Source organism: Pyricularia oryzae, chromosome 6 (genome assembly GCF_000002495.2).
Source record: "Pyricularia oryzae 70-15 chromosome 6, whole genome shotgun sequence".
In the NCBI taxonomy this organism is placed as follows: domain Eukaryota; kingdom Fungi; phylum Ascomycota; class Sordariomycetes; order Magnaporthales; family Pyriculariaceae; genus Pyricularia; species Pyricularia oryzae.
Window position 1 is genome coordinate 1,264,881 of NC_017853.1, and position 24,041 is coordinate 1,288,921.

A 24,041-nucleotide genomic window follows, 5' to 3' on the forward strand; every position below is an offset into this window, starting at 1 on the left:
TGCTCAGATCCGCACAAGGGCTCTAAAAAAGACCGAAACTTCCTTTCTGGCCATGACGATAATGGTGTATCCGAGAATGAAGATTCTGCTTATGGTCCCCATATTGGATTCAGACTGTCTAGCAAATGCGTTAATGGCTATTCTGAAAGTGGCTCACGGCTGGGCGTATTTCGATTAGAAGGCAGTTATGGAAGCAGATACCTGCTTTAGAGAATACGATATCTATACAGAATGCGCGCGATGTCAGGTAATGGGACCTCATATCATGCCCAACGAAATGAATAACTTGATCTCGAGTGAAGGGTGTTCGCATAAATATTGCTGGCAGTTGGAAGACGAGGTCGAACACGAGAGAATGCATCGTTTGTTAATCGATCAGTGCGAGCAGCTTCAAAATACAATATTCGACAAAGAGTTGATAAAACAGGAGCTGTGCCTGACAAAGGATGCCCTGATAAAGACCACCAGCCAATTGAGATTGACTAATGAAAATCTTCAAAATTTGCGTACTGCCGCGAGAACCGAGGCGAGGTCGAAGCACCAACTTATTCTCACTCTATGGAACAGACTGAATGAGACGCAGCAGATAGAAAACAAGCGCATCAGCAGGAAAAGAAAGTACGACGACTTCCTCAGAGACTGAAGGAGAAAGGCGAATGGGAATCAGAAGTAGGATGACTGGTGATGATAAGAGCAGCCTACCCACCATTGGAGGTCCAGCAAATCAAATAAACCTTTATTGGCTACATAGACTGCGATTAGTGCACCATACATACAGCCACCAACAAGCAGCTATTTGCTTCATGGTTATATAAACATAATGAGCCTTAAATCCGTAGACGTTGAGGAATGTTTCATCGTTGCCTATCGTACTGCTGCGTGGCACTGTCTGCATCACACAAGATGGCTACAAAAGACCGGTGGCGTGCAAGCTTTCAAAAGCTTTCATCCAAAATTAGTAAAAACCAACGCCTCTGGAGACAAAGCCCCAAGATCGGAGAACTAAGGGAATCCGTCTTTATTTCTGCCGACAGTAAGAGAGACAACGAAAGGCGACTTTCAAATGTTGCGTCTGGTGCGTTCGTTAACGATCTGAGCGGCGAGCGTCAGAAAGCGAGCGCCCCTAGGCGACGGACCTTGTAAGCCTGTGACTTTAGATACTATGACATTCTGCTTTTGTCGGATTCGGATTCGGATCCAGGCGATTGTCCACAGGAGTTCACAGCCACCGCCACGACTCCGGAAAGGCAGCGGCGTAGCGTTCTTGTCGAGGGTGACAAAAAAGCAGAGCAGATTCGGAACTGAAGAAGCCCCAGGTTAGATTCGAGCTACAGAGAGATCAGGCTCAGCGACCCCTGTTTATCGATGGACCGGACAGTAACGAAGAGGATCTGTTGGCAGACTGGGCAGTTGAAGAAGAAGTGGTGAGCGATATAGTCAAGCTCTTACCAGACCGGCCCCGGGCCGATTCACCCACTTTGGGTGCCGAGGGTGTCGTCATTCAACGAGACTGCGGATACAACAGCCTTGGCAGAGCTTCTCATTAGGATCATGCAGAATGATCATGCAGAGTATACTTTCCTCGGCGGTAAGCCAGGCAAAGCTCTGCCAGGAGCGGCTCTACCTCTATCATATGTTTGGACTAACTTGAGCAGGCTGCTTGGAAGCGCCACCAAAACGTGATGTCGTTCAGAATACGAATGGTGTAACTACATGCAAGTACGAAGCTTGACTTTCTAACTATCTGGAATTAAAAAGCAATGACACTGGGGCTTAATGGAAAGCTTGCGATGGGTGGAAGGAAAATATAAAGAATACGTATATAAGAGATAGGGTGAGGGCATTTAGAATAAAGTATAACTTAAAGAAGAAACATGGTTAGGTCCATGGAAGAGAGGCTAGCAGCTCCAGCAGTGGCGGGAAGACGAGCGGTAAAGTTTTTCCCGGCGGTCGGCTTCGAAATTACTGCGGTGGTGTTGCTAGCGTATGTCGAATTTGTAGCGATGGAAAGGGAGCTTGCGCCGGTGGCAATTGAGGTGTTCATGGTGCCCAAAAATTAGGGTTTACGGATGTGGGCCTGGCTTCATTGTCTGTAGGGTTGTCGGCAGATCGCTTGGAGGGTAAGGGGGATTTCGTCTGAGGGCAAGGAATGTTATTGTTGAGCAAGGCTCTGGGACCAGGTGATATGTTGACTACGGGGCACATGCTTAGCGCAACATGCGCACTGCGATGCTTGATGACGCAAAGGTTGCCGTCGGCGCGTATATTGGAGGCAGTCTTGGTGATGTCGCAGCCAGCAGCAGCGACAGCATGACTTAAGCACGACTCTGCGATCTGTGGGACGTCACCCGTGGTTTGAGCGTAAGCGGACCCGGCGATAGCAACAATCACGGTGAAGCCCTTCATTTTCCGAGTCATTCGATAAACAAAGCAGAGAACCAGGGAAGCAGTAATGTTGAACGAGGGACATTGGGAGATCCCCAGAGGTTTATTATCAAGCGTGGTCTGAGAAGCCGCATGTTCCTGGCAGCTACCACTGGTTTTGGCGTGCGATGTGTCAAGAGCTACTGGGCAGGTCTACTCGGGTGCAAAAAGAGCATGCTTACAATTTTGTGGGGTATTTACAGTATCAAGCGACAATGATAGGACTTTAACGGGTATTTGAAGGGCTGTCCGACAGGTGCTGGCAAGATAAATTACGCCTTGTTCAGCGAGTTTTATACAGTAACACTGTGTAGTTTTATGGACTTCAGATATAAGACATTTATATTAATTAAAGGCCGGTTGTGGATTTGAAGTTTCAATATTATCGTCTTCAGTCTCCGATGAATCAGGCAAGCCGGAAGTGTAATATTTTTGTAGACATGCGGTTTGGTTTCTGAGAGTGGGCAACGTCATCTTGTCAGATAGCCGATGGACCTGATATCTTAGGAGGAAGTATCTCAGGAGGAAACCAAACATACGAGAAACCATGTGTTGTATTTTCCATAGATAAGTGAAACTTTAAGTACTCCCCGTTCCACTGCTGACGTCGCCTCGTGACCCAATTTGCCCATTCAATAGAACCTTCCAAAAATTCCGGATGTAGTTCAAAAATACCGCAGCGGGCCAGTTCTGCAGCACAGACAACTGAGGATTTGCCTTCGATGCAAAGCGCCCCCTGCGAAAGGAACTCGCCAAAGTAATAACCTTTTTGACGCATTTCCCAGAGAGAATCGAGGCTCTTTCGGTAGCAGTTCCGGTCGTACAATATTGCATCCTCTTTGAGTGATTTGGTATACTTATCAATGAGGTAGGCGTCCCGGACGAATACCAGTTTGGGAAATCGTTTTGTATTTATAATGACAATATGGATCTCCTCAAGCGATAGTTTGCGGCGATGTCGCAAATAGATGACGAGCTTCAGCGCGAATAAAAACGAGCTTGTCCATGAGACGAAGTTTGAGTGCCCAGGGCTCTTCGGCAGCCACCAAAGATGTCGATTGAGAGCATCGGCCACTTCTGCAGCTGGCCGAGAGCCCATACTCGTTTGACTGCCGGGCTTCGTGTCGAGTTGAGCGGCATCCTGTGAGAGGATCCAGTTGCCAGATAATATGCCAGAAGAATCAGGATAGCAAACTCGGAACAGAAACGGAGGCACATCGCGAGCAACGTCTTCAAAATGAGCGTGGAAAGCGCTCCAGGAAAAGGGAAGTTGTCTTTGCGTTCCAGTGTTATCCTGGATGTTCAAGGCGGCGAATGACCCCGAAATCTCGTCAAAAGCCATGCTCCGGGTCAATGGGGAATTTCGCACCATATCGTGATGGGGTCTTATCAATGAGTGATTGCGAGTTTGCCCGTTTGCTTGCTTTTTCTCGAGCAGAAAGAACTAGATCGACCAATTTGCGGACAACGTCAGTGTGATGGGACATCAATGCTCCCAGCGAGATGCCGCATAGAACAAGTCAAACAAGCTCCCTAACCAGCATGATAACGTTGCGTACCCCCTGTTCGGCACCCCCCCCTGTTCGGCACCCAAAAATAACAACACTTTTATTTTTATCCTCCAACTTCTATTATAAATATCTCGATGAATCTGTCACTTTTGGATTTACTTTTTTCTGATTTTAATTCTCCATTTTCCAATGAAGCAATATACTGAAAAACAGCTTATATCTGCAATTAACGACGTCAATAATGGCAATCCAATTGCAAAAACCTCCCGAAAATGGGGAATACCTAGGTCTACACTTCAAAGTCGACTTAAAGGTTCTCAACCTTATAAAAAAGCACAAAGCCCTTTTCAAAGGCTTTCCACGGAACAGGAAAAGCATTTGGCTGATTGGGTACTTACCCAAACAGCTTTAGGGCTTCCGCCAACGCATCAAGAATTACGCTTTTTTGCCGAACGAATTCTTCAAGCCGCCGGAGAGACAAAAGGCCTTGGAAAACGTTGGATAACTCGTTTTTTGGCTCGTTATCCAATCCTTAAAACCCAAAGGCCCCGTCGAATAGATAACGCCCGGGTTAATGGCGCTACTACGGAGGTAATTAAATCTTGGTGGCTTTATATTACGAACCCGGTTATTAACGCTATTAAACCGGAAAACCGTTGGAATATGGACGAAACCGGTATAATGGAAGGCAAAGGATCTAATGGCCTAGTATTAGGGCTTAACGGGATCCGGCCGTTGCAACGAAAAGAGCCCGGAACGCGTGGTTGGACGACTATAATCGAATGTATATCGGCTACGGGCGTTGCCCTCCCTCCCCTCGTTATATTTAAGGGAAAAAACGTACAACAACAATGGTTTCCCACGGATTTAAGCCCTTTCGATAATTGGCAATTTCATGCAACCGAAAACGGGTGGACAAATAACCAAACGGCTATCGAATGGTTAAAAAAGGTGTTTATTCCGTATACCCAACCTTTAACCCCTGAAAAGCGGTTATTAGTTTTGGATGGCCATGGATCACATATAACGGACGAATTTATGCTTCTTTGCTTGCAAAATAATATTCAACTCCTATATTTACCCCCTCATTCGTCACACGTTCTTCAACCATTGGATCTATCGGTTTTTGGGCCGTTAAAAGAAGCTTATCGACGTCAACTTGGATTTGTTAGCCAATTTTGCTGTTCAACAGTTATTGGAAAACGAAATTTCCTACTTTGTTATCGAAAGGCCAGATTAAAAGCATTTATAGCAAAAACCATTCAATCTGGTTGGCGTACAACGGGGTTATGGCCGGTAAACTTGGTTAAACCACTTTTAAGCCCTTTTTTGTTAGAAAATAGCAACGCCAACGTTATAAAAGATAAAAACAACGGTTTGCAAAGGGATAAAACACCGGAAAGCCCAGCCCAAAAAATTAACGACCCGTCTTTACTTATTTGGAAAACCCCTAAAACGACCCGAGATATCCGACTTCAACTGCAAAAACTTTCCCAATCCAACAAAACCAACGCTACTTCACGTCTTTTATTTGCAAAAGTCCAAAAAAGCTTCGAAGCCAAAGATACCCTTTTGGCTAGCGCCCAGCAAAAAATCAGCTTATTGGAAGCACAACTGGAGGCAATACGGCCGGTTAAAAGGAGGAGGGTGGTTCCGGATCCAAACGAGCTTTTGGTTAACAAACAGAACATTATTGGATTGCAGGAAAAGGATATAGAAAATTTGGAACCTTTAGCTGATGAAGAAGAGGTTAATGAACCGGAGAAGCGTGAAAACGATTGTATTTTTGTCCGTTGATAATTTTATATTTAAATCAGTTTATAAAAGTAGGCATTTCGTTGTTAGATTTTCAGGGTGCCGAACAGGGGGGGTGCCGAACAGGGGGTACGCAACGTTAATGCTTTGACCTATTTTCTCCGCATCATAAAAATAAATCGAAGTTAAACGAGTACCAAGTCATTTACAGTTATATTAAGCATTCGATATAAATAGAAACCAACTAAGCTTTATTTCCATAATTAACGCGATCAAATTTGTATCCAGCGGTGATGTATAAATGTAAACGACTCCGCGGTCGAAAATAACAATTATGGCCAAGGTAGTAGGAATTACTACCATGCACACCGTTTAATCATACACCTACCTTGCATTTTTTCTTCAACTCAAGTCTTTGCTACAATTCTGATTCTTTTATATAAAATTTTTGATCTTTGCCCTAGTTGCGGTCTTATCGGATCTTTTCAACTGATTCAACGGTAGGTAGCCTATCCCTTTATATTAATATTTACCACTCATACTAATAATACAAGTTCTGAAACTCAGAAACGTATTCAAAACATGGAAGTCGGGAAATACCTTCTCCTGGCCGTCGCTTTTAACACGGTCGGTACTATGGCCGGCTGGGTGCCGAATTACTGCTCATATGCTCTCGACCATAAAAAAGCATTAAATCGCATGTTTGGCGGCCATATTGGCAACAACGTGCCCCTTGAAATTGGGGGTAAAGGTCCAGATCACACATATTATTATCATGTCGGGTATTATTGCAATGGATATTGGCATGGGAGACAGCCTCCCGCAGATTGGACAGTAAGACTTTCTGGAGCTGTTTAGAAGATTACCTAGCTCGGCTGTTAGCAGTCGTGCTACAACCGGAAATTAGTGTTTGAACAACGTCAGCAATCGAAACGCACCGGCTCCAAAATTGTCCCCCATCTTAAATACGGCATTCTGGTGAGGTGTGAGGGTCTTGCGCTGATAGCGTACTCTGTGGGTGCGAAAACGATAGGATTGAGATTATACGAAGGAGTCGAAATGTCCGGGGTGCGCACTGCGCACTGAGGAGTCCGCCTCTGCTATCCATATACACGGCGGCTGACACGTGGCGCGTAGTTATGCATCCCATTTTTTCACGTGTTATAAGTTATAATTCGGTAGCACGATGCGTTTCGTTTGGGTTGGAATCATGTCACGGTAATTAGCAAGGTGACTGTCTTTGCATATTTGAGGATGCACAATGTTACCAAGTATCATACTTTTCGGCATCTTGCCGGCGAAGCTTGACACTGAGCGCAAACACACCAAACGAGTTTAACTTTTGATGCAGAGAAACTCAATACCCTGGAATGCTTCCCTGTTCTACAGTTTGTGGAAATAGGCCCATAACTCGCTGTGCCGCAGGTGACTCGCCAAAAAGCACAACCTATTGCGTCCTTGGCTTTCGTACGGTTAGAAATAACCTAATGCGGAGAAAAGATGAACTAATGGAAGGAATTGGCTAGGATCTTGGACACACGCAGGCGCCGGCCTCCCCTACTTCATCGGCGGGTACTACTTGTTCCGCGACGGGTGGCGTGCCGAGAGCTACGGGGATTGCCGGGGCTTGGTGGGATGGAGACCCATTTGCGCCGGCGGAGGTCCAATCAGCCATCAACGATATCATGCAAGCCGCCGGAGAAAGAGAATGGCCCGCTGGCTGGTTTGAACAGCAAGCCGATACTGGTGGCGCGGTTGCGGAGCGGGAGCTGGAGAGAATTCTTGAAATCCAAACCCTAGCAGCAGAGTGCTCGAGCGAGAAGGTATCTGAAGCTACATGGAACCTGGAAGTTCACGGTCCGTTGCTCAAACTGGCAATGACCGCAATCCGTGGTGTTTCTCGCCACTTGATTACAACAGCAAGAATTGAGTCCAAATGGCTTCCAATCACCCGCTTCTCGCCAGGACCCTTAATTTCAGCGTCAGAATCCGGGTCGATCAGGTGCTCTGGCAATACTGTCGGGGGAAAGATGGTAGATTTTGCCCTGACTTTGGATACTGCTTCGACTCCCCTGGCAGTAATCAAAGAGCATATTTATGCCAGCGACCTTTCAGCAGATTTATCTATTAACCAGACCACATACAACCCGCTGACTCTGCGGCCGATTGGTGTAAGCGTTGAGACCAAGGCTTCTGCTGCGGGAGCCGAACAAGGCCGCATTCAACTTGCTTTATGGACAATCGCATGGTACAAGAGAGTCCAGGCCTGGGTGGATAGCTGCGCCGATGATATCCGTCTTCCTGATGCCATGCCAGTTATCTTGGTTACGGAGCATGCATGGAATATGGCGTTCGTCTGCAATAGGGGTGGCGAGGCATTTGAGCTGGTATATGAAATCTCGATTGGGAGCACTTCGAATCTGCGTGATTTATACAAACTTCTGGCTGTATTGCGCATTTTGGGTCACTGGATAGATACTGATCTCAGACAATGGTTCGAGCGGTTGTTCCGAGTATGAAGATAGGCGCGCCGGTCTGTCCAGACAGTGGCTCCGAGAAGTTTAAGTTTGCAGCCGTAGCCAACCCCAAACTCGTTCCTTGATCGATTTGTTATACATTTTAATAACTTTGGAACAAGAAAAACTTTGGTAAAAGGAAACGCGGACGCCCATGAGGCAGAAATCTGCCTCACCCACCACTTTTCCTGCCGATGGATTCTGGTTGCATGGGCCTCCTTGTCTGTCCGGATTTGTTTCTGCCTGGCTTGTGAACGTAGTTTTTCCTGCGCACAAAGCCTTTAGAACTTTCATGTTAAATTTGAAGTCCTTCTGTCCAAGTAGTAGTAGTAGTAGTAGTAATAGTAGTAGTAGTATTGTTATCTAACGCCGGGCTCGGCCCGGCTTGTTAGCCGGCCGTTAGCAACCTCCCGAGGGGTATCTCGGCGCGCGTTCTATCTTCTCTATTTACACAGGGGACGGCAGAGGGGGCAGAGGCGGATCGTGCCTGACCGGATTCGGGCCCGGTCCTGCTTAGGGGGTTAGTTCACTGACGCGACCCCGTGCCTAGGGTGCACGGAGGGTTCATCTGACGGCTGGTGCCGTAGAGTATGGGTGAGAAGGCAATAAGTCTATTCCTCATCCGAGTTTGAGTCGCTTACGATCGGTGTCCCTAGGCGTAAAGTGCGTTCGTGGCGCGCCGGGCGCTGGTGGGCCGCTTTGGGGCCGGCGCTGAAATAACTGCTGGCTATCGAAAACGCTTCAGTCCTCGGGTAGAACCACTCGAGTGGCATGCTGCAGCCACCCGGTGACGATCGCGATGATGCTTTCCACGTGGGCTGTGGCAATGGGGAGCCAACGAGAGGATTGTTCCAAGAATAGCTCGGCTAGCAGGACATGATTGTAGTTCCCTGGAAGCTCACGACCCCGTGTGCGCAAATACACCTGTACCATGTCAGTCGTACCCGATTCAACAACCATATATGGACATACCTTTTTGACCCAGTTTTTCATTTCCTCTTGGGTTACGAAAAGCTCTTTCTCGTTGTTTTCCTTAATTGAATTTTCATCCAGAGTCCAGTCGATCTCTGACTCTACCGGCCTCAAAACCCTTTTTTTGCCATGGGTACGGATGTCGGTAGCGAATTTGCCATTGGTCTTGTGGACCACGGCGCGCAACCGCGAATCTTCAACGTGATCGAAAGACTCGTAGTATGGTCCATGATAGTTGCCATCCAAGGCCGCTTGGACCATCTGGACAAAACTGGTGCTAACTTGCGTTAGAAAAATGCGGATATGCCCGACCGTGGGACGGGCTTGGCCAAGTCGCGTCAAGCTCTCCTCTGTGGTGTGCAGGACCTTCCGAATATCTTCAACCACCTGGGGCATTTCCTTCTCGATGTGGGCGTCCAGGAGGTCCTGCAGAAACAGCTTCAGATTCTCGGCCCCTACACGACTCATATCGAGATGCTGCTTCCAAACGGGCTCCGAAAATAATCTCAGCTCCCTCTGTGACCGCTGCTCAGGTTTGATACCCTCTTCAATCTCGGACGGCTTCGGGTTTTTTAAAGAGGAAAAAGCCAAGTTTGAGCTTGATGTTGGCCTGATTGTTCGCAAGCTGCGCCAAGCTGGCCTCGCTGCCCTCGTTAATGAGGTCCGCCTTGGTGATAATCCCCACCGTCCTCTGACCTTCCGGGTCGTAATGTCGCGCAAGCTGGATGATAACCTGGTTGGCGATGTCGTTGGTGGCTTGCACCACTGCTAGCACAATCGTGCGAGAACTTTGAACATAGCCTTTGACCATATCTTTGACCAGCTGGATATCTTCTTCGGTTTGCTCTTCGTTTGCCACAGAGATCAGTCCAGGTAGATCGACGATGGTCAGATTGAGGTTTGTCTGGCCCACAAATTCAATCCGCAAGACATCAGACGCAAACGCGTTCCCGAGACTATGGTCCGCATACCCACGGATCTCCATCAATGCGGACACCTGCTCAATAACATCAGGGAGTTCCGATATATCTGCTAGCACGCGGCGGTATTGTAGAAGGGCATCTCTCTTTTCCTGTGGTCTGGAGGCGTGAGGGTGAATAGTGGCCATAATACGCGTAGCCGTGGAGTTGTGCCGAAGGATGATTTCAGTAGGGAACCTCGTACAAAGTCCACTCTTCCTTGGGAACGGGATGTTAGTGACGCTCTCCAAGACCGAGCTCTTGCCGGCCGACTGGTCGCCGCAGACTACCAGCTGGGGTAGAGAAACAACATCTCCAATCCTATAGGCTCGTACTTGATCGATCTGGTTGATGCGCTCCGTCGACCTGGACGAGTTCAGGCCACGCACAACAGAAGACGATGCGCTAGGCTCTTCGCTACGCATAATTGGTTGATTGAGTTGTACACCACTGTGATATTTCTTCTAGAGCTGGATGTCACTCGGAATCTCAAAGTGATAAGGACCTGAGGGAAAGAGCGAACTTTATATAGAGGACTTTAGTGCGTAAGCATCACATGTAACGAATGTGGAAAGAGGTAAAAGAATGAAAGCAGTTGTAAACTGTACTTTCAGGCAAGAAGGAACGTAGCAAGAGAGCTGCTTACTTTTTGAAAAAAAGGCCAATTCAAGTCATCTGGTACTTCAGTCTCGGCTGCACCCGCGGTAGTCCTCGGCTTCAGGAGGCCGTGGAAATAATGCAAGCTACTAACATCTCAAGATCACATGCCGAATATGTCCCTGGAGTAAGCAGATATACTTTTTGGGACAGAATGCATGCAGCCACCAATTCGTCAGAATAACGGCAAACAAGAAAACAACCAAGTCAATGCTGGCGAAATCATAATTCTGTTGGGTTAATACATCATGGCCGTGCCTTTACGTGCTCGTACAAATACAGCAACTGAACTGCGAAAGTTCAACACTAATCTTTGGCGCATGTGAGACCGGCAGTACTTGTGCTTAAGGTAAACAAAAAAAATCGAAATTGAAGTTAGTTTATAGGACAGTGGATCCATCCGATATTATGGTTTGTTGTTATAGAACCAAAATAAAATTTTGCAGCCGTATTAACCAAAACACACTACATTTTTCAGGAGGCAGACATAAATGCTACAAACGACGGCCAACAATTGGGAACCTCTTCTTTGTTTGCAAAGCTCCCCCACGAAATCTAAATTTGAATTTTGTCCAACCAGATTCAAATGTGACCTCATCAAATCGCAACATGGTTTATTGTCAGAAAACCCAGCACACAAACCTGTTCCTAAGGGTAAAGGTACAAAAGGTTGACATAACTGAACGTCGTGTTAGGAACGGATACAGCAACCGTAGCACGGTGAAGCGAAAGCTTCGAAACCTTTGTCTCGTTAACGTTGGGCTCCACATCTCCGACCCCCCTAAAGTCCGGCCCCCTTGAAAAATGTAACGACGAAATACCCCTTTTATAAACCGATTTAAATGTAAAACTATCAACGCACAATAATACAATCATTGTCAGGCTCTCCCGGTTCGCTAACCTCTTCTCCATCGTTCAAAGCTTCTAAACAGTCCCTATTATTTTCCTGTGCTTCATAAACGTTTTTTTTGCTGACCAAAAGCTCGTTGGGATCCGGAATTACCCTTTTCCTTTTGACCGGCCGTACCGCCTCCAATTTTGCGTTTAACAAACTGATTTTTTGCTGAGCTTCAGCCAATAAGATATCCTTGGTTTCGAAGCTTTTTTGGACTTTTGCAAACAAAAGCCGTGAAGTGGCGTTACTTTTTTCGGACCGGGAAATTTCCTGTAGTTGAAGTCGAATATCTCGGGTCGTTTTAGGGGTTTTCCAAATAAGTAAAGACTGGTCGTTAATTTTTTGGGTTGGGCTTTCCGGTGTTTTATCCCTTTGGAAGCCGTTATTTTTACCTTTTTCGACGTTGGCGTTGCTATTTTCTAACAAAAAAGGGTTTAAAAGTGGTTTTGCCAAGTTCACCGGCCATAACCCCGTCGTACGCCAACCAGATTGAATGGTTTTTGCTATAAATGCTTTTGATCTGGCTTTTCGATAGCAAAGTAGAAAGTTTCGTTTCCCAACAACCGTTGAACAGCAAAACTGGTTTACAAATCCCAGGTGACGTCGATAAGCTTCCTTTAACGGCCCAAAAACCGATAAATCCAACGGTTGAAGAACGTGTGACGAATGAGGGGGTAAATATAGGAGTTGAATATTGTTTTGCAAGCAAAGAAGCATAAATTCGTCCGTTATATGTGATCCATGGCCATCCAGAACTAATAACCGCTTTTCAGGGGTTAAAGGTTGGGTATACGGAATAAACACCTTTTTTAACCATTCGATACCTGTTTCATTATTTGTCCACCCGTTTTCGGTTGCATGAAATTGCCAGGTATCGAAAGGACTTAAATCAGCTGGAAACCATTGTTGCTGTACGTTTTTCCCCTTAAATATAACGAGGGGAGGTATAACAGCCCCCGTAGCTGATACACATTCGATTATGCTCGTCCAACCCCGCGTTCCAGGCTCTTTTCGCTGTAATGGCCGGATTTTATTACGCCCTAACACCAGGCCATTAGATCCTTTGCCTTCCATTATACCTGTTTCGTCCATATTCCAACGGTTGGCCGGTTTTATAGTATCGACAACGGGATTTTTCAAATAGGACCACCAAGATTTAATTACCTCGGTTGTAGCCCCATTAACCCGGGCATTTTCTATTCGCCGGGGTCTTTGGGTTTTCAAAATTGGATATCGGGCTATAAAACGGCTAACCCAATGTTTCCCAAGGCTTTTTCTTTCTCCGGCGGCCTGAAGAATTCGTTCCGCAAAATAGCGTAGTTCTTGATGCGTTGGCGGAAGGCCTAACGCGGCCTGCGCAAGTACCCAATCTGCCAAATAGGTTTCCTGCTCCTGTGAAAGCCTTTGACAAAATCTTTTCGCTTGTTGAATTGACTGGGCCCCCTTTAAACGATCGTGAAGGGTACTCCGAGGAATACCCCATTTTTGCGAGGTTTTGTGAACTGATTTGCCATTTCTTATGTCAGAAATGGCAGCAAGAAGCTGATTTTCAGTGTACTGTTTCATTGGAAAGTTTGGAGCAAGAATCTTCAAAAATCAAGTTCTAAAGTGAAAAATTCGTCTAGATATTTATAAAATAAAACAAAGGGTTGATGTGGCTGAGTAGATATTTTTAGGGGCCGGACTTTAGGGGGGTCGGAGATGTGGAGCCCAACGTTATCCCCTATTCCACACTTATATGCACGCACTGACAGTGACCCACTGCACAGTCGTAACATCTCCACAACGTGACTGGGGTTCTGAACGACTGAGGTGTACTTATGATCGGTTTCAAGTATTGAGGTTGACTAAAGATTGATTGCGGCTAAGCAATCCTGGAAGTGAATCATGCACATAGTAATGACCGTGTCTTTATTAGTCCGTGGTCCAGTCTAGTAACCATCGAAGGTGGGCGACTACCAATGCAGAGCCCAAAAAGAAAGCACTGTCGACTCGACTTTTGATCTTCACGAATGCCAGCTCAGACAGCAGAATCACTGGAAGCGAACGTTGACGCTTCTGGCACCCAGCTTTCGTCCGCCGATGTAGACACCAAACTCGACCGAGGCCCCTTGCGGCACCATCTCAACCTCGAAATCCAGCTGTTTGTACTTCTTGCCCAGTCTGTTTGTGTGCTGAGAGTATTCGTCTTTTTCTATCTTGGAATCGAAGGTTATAGTGCACATGGACTTGACGGCGTCGGTCTTACGCATTGGTGCCACCGGTTCTTCGCAATCATACAATAAAAGTTTCATGGTAAGTGGGACGGTTGTCCCAAAATCATGCACACGATAGAAAGCTGCCCGTACCGCCGCGCAGTCTGGAACGCTCGACCCCTAAATTTGTGAAGCGGTTCTTAGTGTGGAACAGTGGCAGCTTAGAGCAAGGATCTAGGTACATTACCTTATGCAGGAACCAATCCATTAGGTTTGTTGCGTTGTAGCGAAGCTCTTTGTCGCACCAGAACTTGTCTTCCTCGAGATGTTTATTTTCGTCAAACGGCCGGAAGATCTCCATACCGATGCTTGATCGTGAAATGGTAGAGGTGACCTTGACGGGCGAATTATCTTGGTCCGGGCGTGAATCCTGGAGGAAGCCCTTGAGCACGGCACCTCGACAGATGGCGCTCCGACTGAGGTATAATTTAGCGAGTTGAAATACACAAAAATGATCAGTCTGAAATAACATACGGTTTGTTACCAGCGGCCTGCAAGATCTCAACCCTTTTGGCCTTGTAGTGCAACTTGACATAGTCGTACAGGTATGGGCTAGACCCAAGGCCGCCAACGAGAATAATGCTGATCTGGAGTCGGATAAGGTTTTTTGGTTCGAATTAATGGACAATTTAAATCACTCACCCTTGCCGCAGGATCTGATCTCCTGACCGCCTCATATTGGTCGTCGAGCAATTCCATAATACAACGGAACTGGTTGTCAAAAGCTGGTTGGATTTCACGGCTTTGCTTATAGGTTAGTAAAGCTGTCTGAAAGCAATAAAATTGACATGGCCTACCCATGGAAAAATATCCTCCCCGCTTTGATTCTGTTAAATGCCTTGCCTGTGTCGACTCCGACGCTTATCTCGGATGGAAACCGAACCGTAAAGTCCTTTTCAAGGCCGCTCATCCTGAATTGTGGCTTGATGCCACATTCCCAGTCATCTCGAACGATGTATCTGAGAGACGATTTGTTTAAAGAGCTCCAACTGCTACCCAGACGGGCTTTGCACAGCTCGATAAAAGCCTGGTCGATAAAAATACCACCGCAGAGAGCGCCTAGTGATGTTAGCCTGCTGAATATGTTGACCTTAAAAGGCAAAAGCTTACCCTTTCCCTCGACCGCTTCCTTCATACTGATAGGATCGACTTGGTCGATCTTATAGCTGATCATGTCCTGTGTAAAGTCTTAGCTCTTGCTCTAATCCTCGGCGAGCAACTACGAAACTCACAACTGTGCCACCGCCGGCGTCGCAAACAACATAAACGCCCCCTGTGTGTGGCCTTCTACCCCTCTAAATTAATGTCGACATCGCTGCGGCTTCAGGCTCATTTGAAAATACAAGCTCCGTAGGCCCAGCGGCGCGTTTCTTCAATATGCCTGCTTGATCAGCAGCCTTGTGCATCGCTTGCCTCGCATATCCTTTCCAGATTGCGGGGACGGTGATTACAACGCGAAATACGAGGGCATCGACGACCATTTGCCCCCGCGCGCGCACAATCTTGGTGATGGTGTGTTTCCAAAGCGCACCTAGGAAATCCGACACGCGTCAATAGCAGTTTTGTTGGTGCGCGAGAGGAACTCGCGGGCGCTAACGAGGTATTCAGATACATCCATGTTGTCATTCATATCTTCTTCGCGGAGAAGTAGAAGCTTGAACCATGATACCGAGCTTGCATTAGGCGGGACATCAAAGCCCCAATGGATTTTACCGTCGTCGCCGTAGCTAAGCTCTGTCGGGCACTTGCTTTCTTCGCGGCCTGTGCCGGGCCAGTTCATAATTAAGTTGATGTCATTGGGATCTTTCTGAAGCTCGTCTGTCGTGGCCCAAGCAACGCCAGAAAAGCTATTCTCCCACTGTCAGGTGGTCCGCTTGCTTGGACATGAAAAGAAGAACTTACGTCGTGCCAAAATCAATACCAACAATGACTAAGCCACCCTGCTCATCCAAGACTAAAAATTCGTCATTGCTGACATCGCTTGAAGGCGATCTCGGACGGGATGGAATTAAGAAGGATGACATCTTGGTTCTCTTTCGCGGTTTCTTGACTTGAAATGATATAAAAATGGGAGTTCGTATCCGAAAAGTCGAAGTCTGAGTACCGAGTTTATATATTTGTCACCTGGCCCGGAAGCAAGGCAAAACCACGTAAAAAAAGCTGGAATCAACGTCTTCATAGTAACGTTGGGCTCCACATCTCCGACCCCCCTAAAGTCCGGCCCCCTTGAAAAATGTAACGACGAAATACCCCTTTTATAAACCGATTTAAATGTAAACCTATCAACGCACAATAATACAATCATTGTCAGGCTCTCCCGGTTCGCTAACCTCTTCTCCATCGTTCAAAGCTTCTAAACAGTCCCTATTATTTTCCTGTGCTTCATAAACGTTTTTTTTGCTGACCAAAAGCTCGTTGGGATCCGGAATCACCCTTTTCCTTTTGACCGGCCGTACCGCCTCCAATTTTGCTTTTAACAAACTGATTTTTTGCTGAGCTTCAGCCAATAAGATATCCTTGGTTTCGAAGCTTTTTTGGACTTTTGCAAACAAAAGCCGTGAAGTGGCGTTACTTTTTTCGGACCGGGAAATTTCCTGTAGTTGAAGTCGAATATCTCGGGTCGTTTTAGGGGTTTTCCAAATAAGTAAAGACTGGTCGTTAATTTTTTGGGTTGGATTTTCCGGTGTTTTATCCCTTTGGAAGCCGTTATTTTTACCTTTTTCGACGTTGGCGTTGCTATTTTCTAATAAAAAAGGGTTTAAAAGTGGTTTTGCCAAGTTCACCGGCCATAACCCCGTCGTACGCCAACCAGATTGAATGGTTTTTGCTATAAATGCTTTTGATCTGGCTTTTCGATAGCAAAGTAGAAAGTTTCGTTTCCCAACAACCGTTGAACAGCAAAACTGGTTTACAAATCCCAGGTGACGTCGATAAGCTTCCTTTAACGGCCCAAAAACCGATAAATCCAACGGTTGAAGAACGTGTGACGAATGAGGGGGTAAATATAGGAGTTGAATATTGTTTTGCAAGCAAAGAAGCATAAATTCGTCCGTTATATGTGATCCATGGCCATCCAGAACTAATAACCGCTTTTCAGGGGTTAAAGGTTGGGTATACGGAATAAACACCTTTTTTAACCATTCGATACCTGTTTCATTATTTGTCCACCCGTTTTCGGTTGCATGAAATTGCCAGGTATCGAAAGGACTTAAATCAGCTGGAAACCATTGTTGCTGTACGTTTTTCCCCTTAAATATAACGAGGGGAGGTATAACAGCCCCCGTAGCTGATACACATTCGATTATGCTCGTCCAACCACGCGTTCCGGGCTCTTTTCGTTGCAACGGCCGGATCCCGTTAAGCCCTAATACTAGGCCATTAGATCCTTTGCCTTCCATTATACCGGTTTCGTCCATATTCCAACGGTTTTCCGGTTTAATAGCGTTAATAACCGGGTTCGTAATATAAAGCCACCAAGATTTAATTACCTCGGTTGTAGCCCCATTAACCCGGGCATTTTCTATTCGCCGGGGCCTTTGGGTTTTCAAAATTGGATATCGGGCTATAAAACGGCTAACCCAATGTTTCCCAAGGCTTTTTCTTTCTCCGGCGGCCTGAAGAATTCGTTCCGCAAAATAGCGTAGTTCTTGATGCGTTGGCGGAAGGTCTAACGCGGCCTGCGCAAGTACCCAATCTGCCAAATAGGTCTCCTGCTCCTGTGAAAGCCTTTGACAAGATCTTTTCGCTTGTTGAATTGACTGGGCCCCCTTTAAACGATCGTGAAGGGTACTCCGAGGAATACCCCATTTTTGCGAGGTTTTGTGAACTGATTTGCCATTTCTTATGTCAGAAATGGCAGCAAGAAGCTGATTTTCAGTGTACTGTTTCATTGGAAGGTTTGGAGCAAGAATCTTCAAAAATCAAGTTCTAAAGTGAAAAATTCGTCTAGATATTTATAAAATAAAACAAAGGGTTGACGTGGCTGAGTAGATATTTTTAGGGGCCGGACTTTAGGGGGGTCGGAGATGTGGAGCTCAACGTTATACTTTATAACTTGCCTAATGTCGCCTGTCCTACTTTCTTCTTAATATCGCCATGAACCAATCTGAAGGCCAGAATAGGTTCTAATGATTGATTCTTTGCTTACCCGGATTTCCGCTAAACAGCAGCGGGCAAAAGGGCCCGAAAACACCCCTAGTGTTATGACCGGGACGGTACCAGGGAGAGAAGGTAGGAGTCTGCCGACAAAACCCAGGACTCCATAAGGATGGAATCGGGTAACCATACGTTATTGCCAAGGCATTATATCGAGTAATCTCTTGAAATTAGGACTAACGCCAAAAGCAAGTTACGTCAAATAATCTGTAGAGATCAAGAGAAATCACACTTGGGCCACAGGCTAGATAAGCAAACTTACTACCGTATTAGTAGATTTACTTTTAGGATTAACCTCGATGCTTACTGTACTTGAGACCGATTATAACTTTACCCCAGTTATCGAGAACCTCCAGTTACAATGTTGACGCTCATTTGCTTTTAGCAATCGTACCCTTACCCTCAGGAACAGATTACCCCGATACCTTCATCGTAGCACCGAGGCCTACGTAGGACTACGCGAAGCTATTGTAAGCAGGTTTGAGCACACTGGTCACATTTCGGAATAGTTTAATATTTTCGACTTACAAAATTCCAGGTTGTTCTGTATCGAAAAGGGGAACGGTATGCCTAGACTCAAATTTCGCTTCCTTACTATGCAAAGGATGCGAACAAATGTAGAAATGTCACTCTGCAAACGTCCATGCAGTGTCTCAGGGGTTTGGTGGGCTTATTTCCGCTTAATCTCTATATCAATGCCAAACATTTCCTCAAATGGTAATAGTTTCGTGATAAACAAAACTAATTGCCTGTTCAAGGCATATAACACGAACACCATGGGTAACGACGGATCTCAATCGCTGGTTTTCATCCCAGTTCCCTTAAGAAATTACCACGCCTGTTTTATCTGCTTACTCGTTTATCTACTTCGCAATTCCTTTCATCCGGGAGGCACTCCGACGATTATGCCGCTGTTAAATCTTTTCTCCAAAGACGGCATCAGTCCGTCACCAAAACATGATTATGGGGTAAGCTAAGTCCAACAACATAGCTGAACTGACCAACTACTATACGATTATGTGTAATCAAACTAAATATTGGTAATACCGAAATAAATTAAAAAGGCAGGCGAGGCAGATTCAACACCCCTCAGGCATGAAATGTCGAGTTTCAGGAAAGTCAAAGGCTAAATCTTGCGAGTAAAAGGAAATTGTGAACTCAAATCCGCCTCCTCAAACCAACTTCTGATCACGTTCTTTCATAACGTTGCGTACCCCCTGTTCGGCACCCCCCCTGTTCGGCACCCTGAAAATCTAACAACGAAATGCCTACTTTTATAAACTGATTTAAATATAAAATTATCAACGGACAAAAATACAATCGTTTTCACGCTTCTCCGGTTCATTAACCTCTTCTTCATCAGCTAAAGGTTCCAAATTTTCTATATCCTTTTCCTGCAATCCAATAATGTTCTGTTTGTTAACCAAAAGCTCGTTTGGATCCGGAACCACCCTCCTCCTTTTAACCGGCCGTATTGCCTCCAGTTGTGCTTCCAATAAGCTGATTTTTTGCTGGGCGCTAGCCAAAAGGGTATCTTTGGCTTCGAAGCTTTTTTGGACTTTTGCAAATAAAAGACGTGAAGTAGCGTTGGTTTTGTTGGATTGGGAAAGTTTTTGCAGTTGAAGTCGAATATCTCGGGTCGTTTTAGGGGTTTTCCAAATAAGTAAAGACGGGTCGTTAATTTTTTGGGCTGGGCTTTCCGGTGTTTTATCCCTTTGCAAACCGTTGTTTTTATCTTTTATAACGTTGGCGTTGCTATTTTCTAACAAAAAAGGGCTTAAAAGTGGTTTAACCAAGTTTACCGGCCATAACCCCGTTGTACGCCAACCAGATTGAATGGTTTTTGCTATAAATGCTTTTAATCTGGCCTTTCGATAACAAAGTAGGAAATTTCGTTTTCCAATAACTGTTGAACAGCAAAATTGGCTAACAAATCCAAGTTGACGTCGATAAGCTTCTTTTAACGGCCCAAAAACCGATAGATCCAATGGTTGAAGAACGTGTGACGAATGAGGGGGTAAATATAGGAGTTGAATATTATTTTGCAAGCAAAGAAGCATAAATTCGTCCGTTATATGTGATCCATGGCCATCCAAAACTAATAACCGCTTTTCAGGGGTTAAAGGTTGGGTATACGGAATAAACACCTTTTTTAACCATTCGATAGCCGTTTGGTTATTTGTCCACCCGTTTTCGGTTGCATGAAATTGCCAATTATCGAAAGGGCTTAAATCCGTGGGAAACCATTGTTGTTGTACGTTTTTTCCCTTAAATATAACGAGGGGAGGGAGGGCAACGCCCGTAGCCGATATACATTCGATTATAGTCGTCCAACCACGCGTTCCGGGCTCTTTTCGTTGCAACGGCCGGATCCCGTTAAGCCCTAATACTAGGCCATTAGATCCTTTGCCTTCCATTATACCGGTTTCGTCCATATTCCAACGGTTTTCCGGTTTAATAGCGTTAATAACCGGGTTCGTAATATAAAGCCACCAAGATTTAATTACCTCCGTAGTAGCGCCATTAACCCGGGCGTTATCTATTCGACGGGGCCTTTGGGTTTTAAGGATTGGATAACGAGCCAAAAAACGAGTTATCCAACGTTTTCCAAGGCCTTTTGTCTCTCCGGCGGCTTGAAGAATTCGTTCGGCAAAAAAGCGTAATTCTTGATGCGTTGGCGGAAGCCCTAAAGCTGTTTGGGTAAGTACCCAATCAGCCAAATGCTTTTCCTGTTCCGTGGAAAGCCTTTGAAAAGGGCTTTGTGCTTTTTTATAAGGTTGAGAACCTTTAAGTCGACTTTGAAGTGTAGACCTAGGTATTCCCCATTTTCGGGAGGTTTTTGCAATTGGATTGCCATTATTGACGTCGTTAATTGCAGATATAAGCTGTTTTTCAGTATATTGCTTCATTGGAAAATGGAGAATTAAAATCAGAAAAAAGTAAATCCAAAAGTGACAGATTCATCGAGATATTTATAATAGAAGTTGGAGGATAAAAATAAAAGTGTTGTTATTTTTGGGTGCCGAACAGGGGGGGTGCCGAACAGGGGGTACGCAACGTTACTTTCTGGTACATGAACCCAGAGCCGATGCTGCTCAATTTCATTCTTGGGACTCTAGCCCTGGAAGTAAGGAACTTCAACTAAGTCCCCTAAGGATTTGTACGTCAAATATGTAAAAGGTGGTCTCTGTAACGTCGTTAGCAATCCAAGTACGTACAGTGCCCCCTGAAAGACTGAACGACCTCCTTTTGTCAACCTCTAATGCATTCGCAGAGCAGGGCGAAGAGCCTTGCAAGTGTAAGCTGGGGAAGTAGTAGTAGTAGTAGTAGTAGTATTATTTAACGCCGGGCTCGGCCCGGCTCATTAGCCGGCCGTTAGCAACCTCCCGAGGGGTATCTCGGCGCGCTTTCTATTTTCTCTATTTACACAGCGGAAAACAAGGGCATAGAAGCGAATCGAGCCTGACCGGGTTCGTGCCCGGTCCTGCTTACAGGTTTGTTCACTGACGCGACCCCGTGCCTTCAGGCGCACGGAGGATTCGTCTGACGGCAGTTGACGGCTCTTCATCGAGAGGGGCCTGTGTCCAAACAGCGGAGCTGTCGGTCGTTTGTAGCCATGGAGACGAAGTTCCCAACAAGTGTGGGCTCGACGGCACAGGCGGGTGGTTGTTGTCGATAGCCAGCCGGGTTATCCTTGCCACGGGTAAGCGGGGAGGAGGTGGAGGGAGCAGGATTCGAACCTACGTTACTCAAGTAACAGCCATGGCGCTTAACCACTGCGCCATTCCCCCGTGTAAGCTGGGGAACATCGGTGACAGAATCGTCGACGGCCTAAAACGGAGGCTGATTTCGGTGGCAAACCTGGTGCAAACATTGTCCTTTCTGGATGAGCCCCAGCACGGAGCCTTTCTTGGACTCTGGTCCCCTAAAAGAGCAGCCACCACCAACAGTGCAACTTGGATTTGTGATGGGTCATCGTCACCCGCTTCTCGCGCAAGCGACCCACCCGGACAGGGGCAGGATAACGACCAAGGAGCTCAAGGAATGTGTGACAGGGAAAACACGAGCAAATCCCCTTTGCCTCGCATCTGGAATTATCGGTTTCACCGGGAACATTGACAGCATCGCACAATCCAAAGTCTTGGTCCACTACTATACTTGACATGTTGATGGACATGTACAACTCCTCGTTGACCAAGTCAACAGGTATTAGAACGTGGGTCTACTGTCATATAAAATCAGGAAATGCTTCCGTGAAATGATGTAGGGGGTTGAGTATGTATAAATTCACCAGCTTCTGCTCCCGCTCTTTCGCCGCTTTTGCCAGTCAATAGCTAAAGCATGCCAACATATGCTTGCCCGTTTCTTTCCCTGTGATTTACTCTGTTTGCCTGGCCGAAACTCGTCAGCCTCTTTCACTCTATTTATTACTACCAAAGACGATTAGCTGGAAAAGAAAATCAAACATACACGTAAGTCCACCCCGCCTTGATTTATTATGAAGAGTCGGAGGCGTTGTCACTGACATTTGGTACGCCATTCTAAGCTATCTGCAATGAATAACTTATCCACAGCTGCTGGTGGCTCGTCAGAACAGTGCCGGGTCACAATCTGTTCTCAATGCGGGGAGAGCTGCCAGCAGTGCCAAGGATCCGGAAAATTGGAGGATTCTTTCTGCCAAAGATGCAATGGGTGGAAGTTCATTTCGCGCACCAACAACGAAGATTGTACGGGTGGTTGTGATGGTTATGGGTATCATTACTTTTTCACTGATTAATTAATTACCACCACACGAGATATTTTGGAGACTGATTCGCCATTTTTCGTCCATGGCGGAAGCTAGCTGGTTTACAATGCAGTGCCTGGCATCGGACTCCAAAAAAGAAATTTCGAAAGTGAACAACTCATCGATTGACAAAAGAGTATACGGAGGGTAGTTGTTGGTGTTTGTTCATGGGCAAACATGTGAGTGTTCAGATCACGTGTACAGAAACGTGATCTCAGAACACGTACAGGAGATTTCAACAAATCTCTGCGAGATTTTAGATAATAACCATTCATGAGATCGTTATTTTTGTTCTATTCTTTTTACCGATGCAGCGATCATACGATTCCTATCAACAGTTAACGTTGAGCTCCACATCTCCGACCCCCCTAAAGTCCGGCCCCTAAAAATATCTACTCAGCCACGTCAACCCTTTGTTTTATTTTATAAATATCTAGACGAATTTTTCACTTTAGAACTTGATTTTTGAAGATTCTTGCTCCAAACCTTCCAATGAAACAGTACACTGAAAATCAGCTTCTTGCTGCCATTTCTGACATAAGAAATGGCAAATCAGTTCACAAAACCTCGCAAAAATGGGGTATTCCTCGGAGTACCCTTCACGATCGTTTAAAGGGGGCCCAGTCAATTCAACAAGCGAAAAGATCTTGTCAAAGGCTTTCACAGGAGCAGGAAACCTATTTGGCAGATTGGGTACTTGCGCAGGCCGCGTTAGGCCTTCCGCCAACGCATCAAGAACTACGCTATTTTGCGGAACGAATTCTTCAGGCCGCCGGAGAAAGAAAAAGCCTTGGGAAACATTGGGTTAGCCGTTTTATAGCCCGATATCCAATTTTGAAAACCCAAAGACCCCGGCGAATAGAAAATGCCCGGGTTAATGGGGCTACAACCGAGGTAATTAAATCTTGGTGGTCCTATTTGAAAAATCCCGTTGTCGATACTATAAAACCGGCCAACCGTTGGAATATGGACGAAACAGGTATAATGGAAGGCAAAGGATCTAATGGCCTGGTGTTAGGGCGTAATAAAATCCGGCCATTACAGTGAAAAGAGCCTGGAACGCGGGGTTGGACGAGCATAATCGAATGTGTATCAGCTACGGGGGCTGTTATACCTCCCCTCGTTATATTTAAGGGGAAAAACGTACAGCAACAAT

The 24,041-nt window shown here is 45.9% G+C and overlaps 8 protein-coding genes and 1 pseudogene across 9 annotated transcripts; 4 read left to right on the plus strand and 5 right to left on the minus strand.

The window, feature by feature from the left end:
* Positions 1 to 277: 277 nt before the first annotated feature.
* MGG_17641 (uncharacterized protein) lies at positions 278 to 643 on the plus strand (the record flags this gene model as incomplete). The annotated part of the gene is made up of 1 exon (XM_003719469.1): positions 278 to 643. One exon carries the CDS (start codon positions 278 to 280, stop codon positions 641 to 643), a length of 366 nt encoding a protein of 121 aa, XP_003719517.1.
* Positions 644 to 903: 260 nt separating this feature from the next.
* Positions 904 to 1,547, plus strand: MGG_17642 (uncharacterized protein; the record flags this gene model as incomplete). The annotated part of the gene is made up of 2 exons (XM_003719470.1): positions 904 to 1,139; positions 1,289 to 1,547. 2 exons carry the CDS (start codon positions 904 to 906, stop codon positions 1,545 to 1,547), a joined length of 495 nt encoding a protein of 164 aa, XP_003719518.1.
* A 493-nt stretch (positions 1,548 to 2,040) lies between these two features.
* MGG_04291 (uncharacterized protein) lies at positions 2,041 to 2,406 on the minus strand (the record flags this gene model as incomplete). Its single annotated transcript, XM_003719471.1, has 1 exon — positions 2,041 to 2,406. The coding sequence occupies one exon, from the start codon at positions 2,404 to 2,406 to the stop codon at positions 2,041 to 2,043; it is 366 nt and encodes a 121-aa protein (XP_003719519.1).
* A 613-nt stretch (positions 2,407 to 3,019) lies between these two features.
* MGG_17643 (uncharacterized protein) lies at positions 3,020 to 3,766 on the minus strand (the record flags this gene model as incomplete). The annotated part of the gene is made up of 1 exon (XM_003719472.1): positions 3,020 to 3,766. A coding segment is annotated over one exon (747 nt), but the record flags the coding sequence as incomplete, so codon positions are not given.
* Positions 3,767 to 6,272: 2,506 nt separating this feature from the next.
* Positions 6,273 to 8,255, plus strand: MGG_17644 (uncharacterized protein; the record flags this gene model as incomplete). Its single annotated transcript, XM_003719473.1, has 4 exons — positions 6,273 to 6,524; positions 6,576 to 6,704; positions 7,217 to 8,077; positions 8,166 to 8,255. The coding sequence occupies 4 exons, from the start codon at positions 6,273 to 6,275 to the stop codon at positions 8,253 to 8,255; spliced, it is 1,332 nt and encodes a 443-aa protein (XP_003719521.1).
* Positions 8,256 to 8,947: 692 nt separating this feature from the next.
* Positions 8,948 to 10,562, minus strand: MGG_04289 (dynamin GTPase; the record flags this gene model as incomplete). Its single annotated transcript, XM_003719474.1, has 2 exons — positions 8,948 to 9,822; positions 9,875 to 10,562. 2 exons carry the CDS (start codon positions 10,560 to 10,562, stop codon positions 8,948 to 8,950), a joined length of 1,563 nt encoding a protein of 520 aa, XP_003719522.1.
* A 3,160-nt stretch (positions 10,563 to 13,722) lies between these two features.
* On the minus strand, positions 13,723 to 15,968 carry MGG_12198 (uncharacterized protein; the record flags this gene model as incomplete). Its single annotated transcript, XM_003719475.1, has 7 exons — positions 13,723 to 14,064; positions 14,132 to 14,360; positions 14,419 to 14,531; positions 14,587 to 14,686; positions 14,742 to 15,110; positions 15,492 to 15,791; positions 15,847 to 15,968. 7 exons carry the CDS (start codon positions 15,966 to 15,968, stop codon positions 13,723 to 13,725), a joined length of 1,575 nt encoding a protein of 524 aa, XP_003719523.1.
* A 5,850-nt stretch (positions 15,969 to 21,818) lies between these two features.
* Positions 21,819 to 21,890, minus strand: MGG_20271 (annotated as a pseudogene). The gene has a single exon. The product of its transcript is annotated as a tRNA-OTHER (tRNA).
* MGG_17645 (uncharacterized protein) lies at positions 21,862 to 22,842 on the plus strand (the record flags this gene model as incomplete). The annotated part of the gene is made up of 4 exons (XM_003719476.1): positions 21,862 to 22,145; positions 22,367 to 22,374; positions 22,547 to 22,571; positions 22,674 to 22,842. 4 exons carry the CDS (start codon positions 21,862 to 21,864, stop codon positions 22,840 to 22,842), a joined length of 486 nt encoding a protein of 161 aa, XP_003719524.1.
* Positions 22,843 to 24,041: the final 1,199 nt, after the last annotated feature.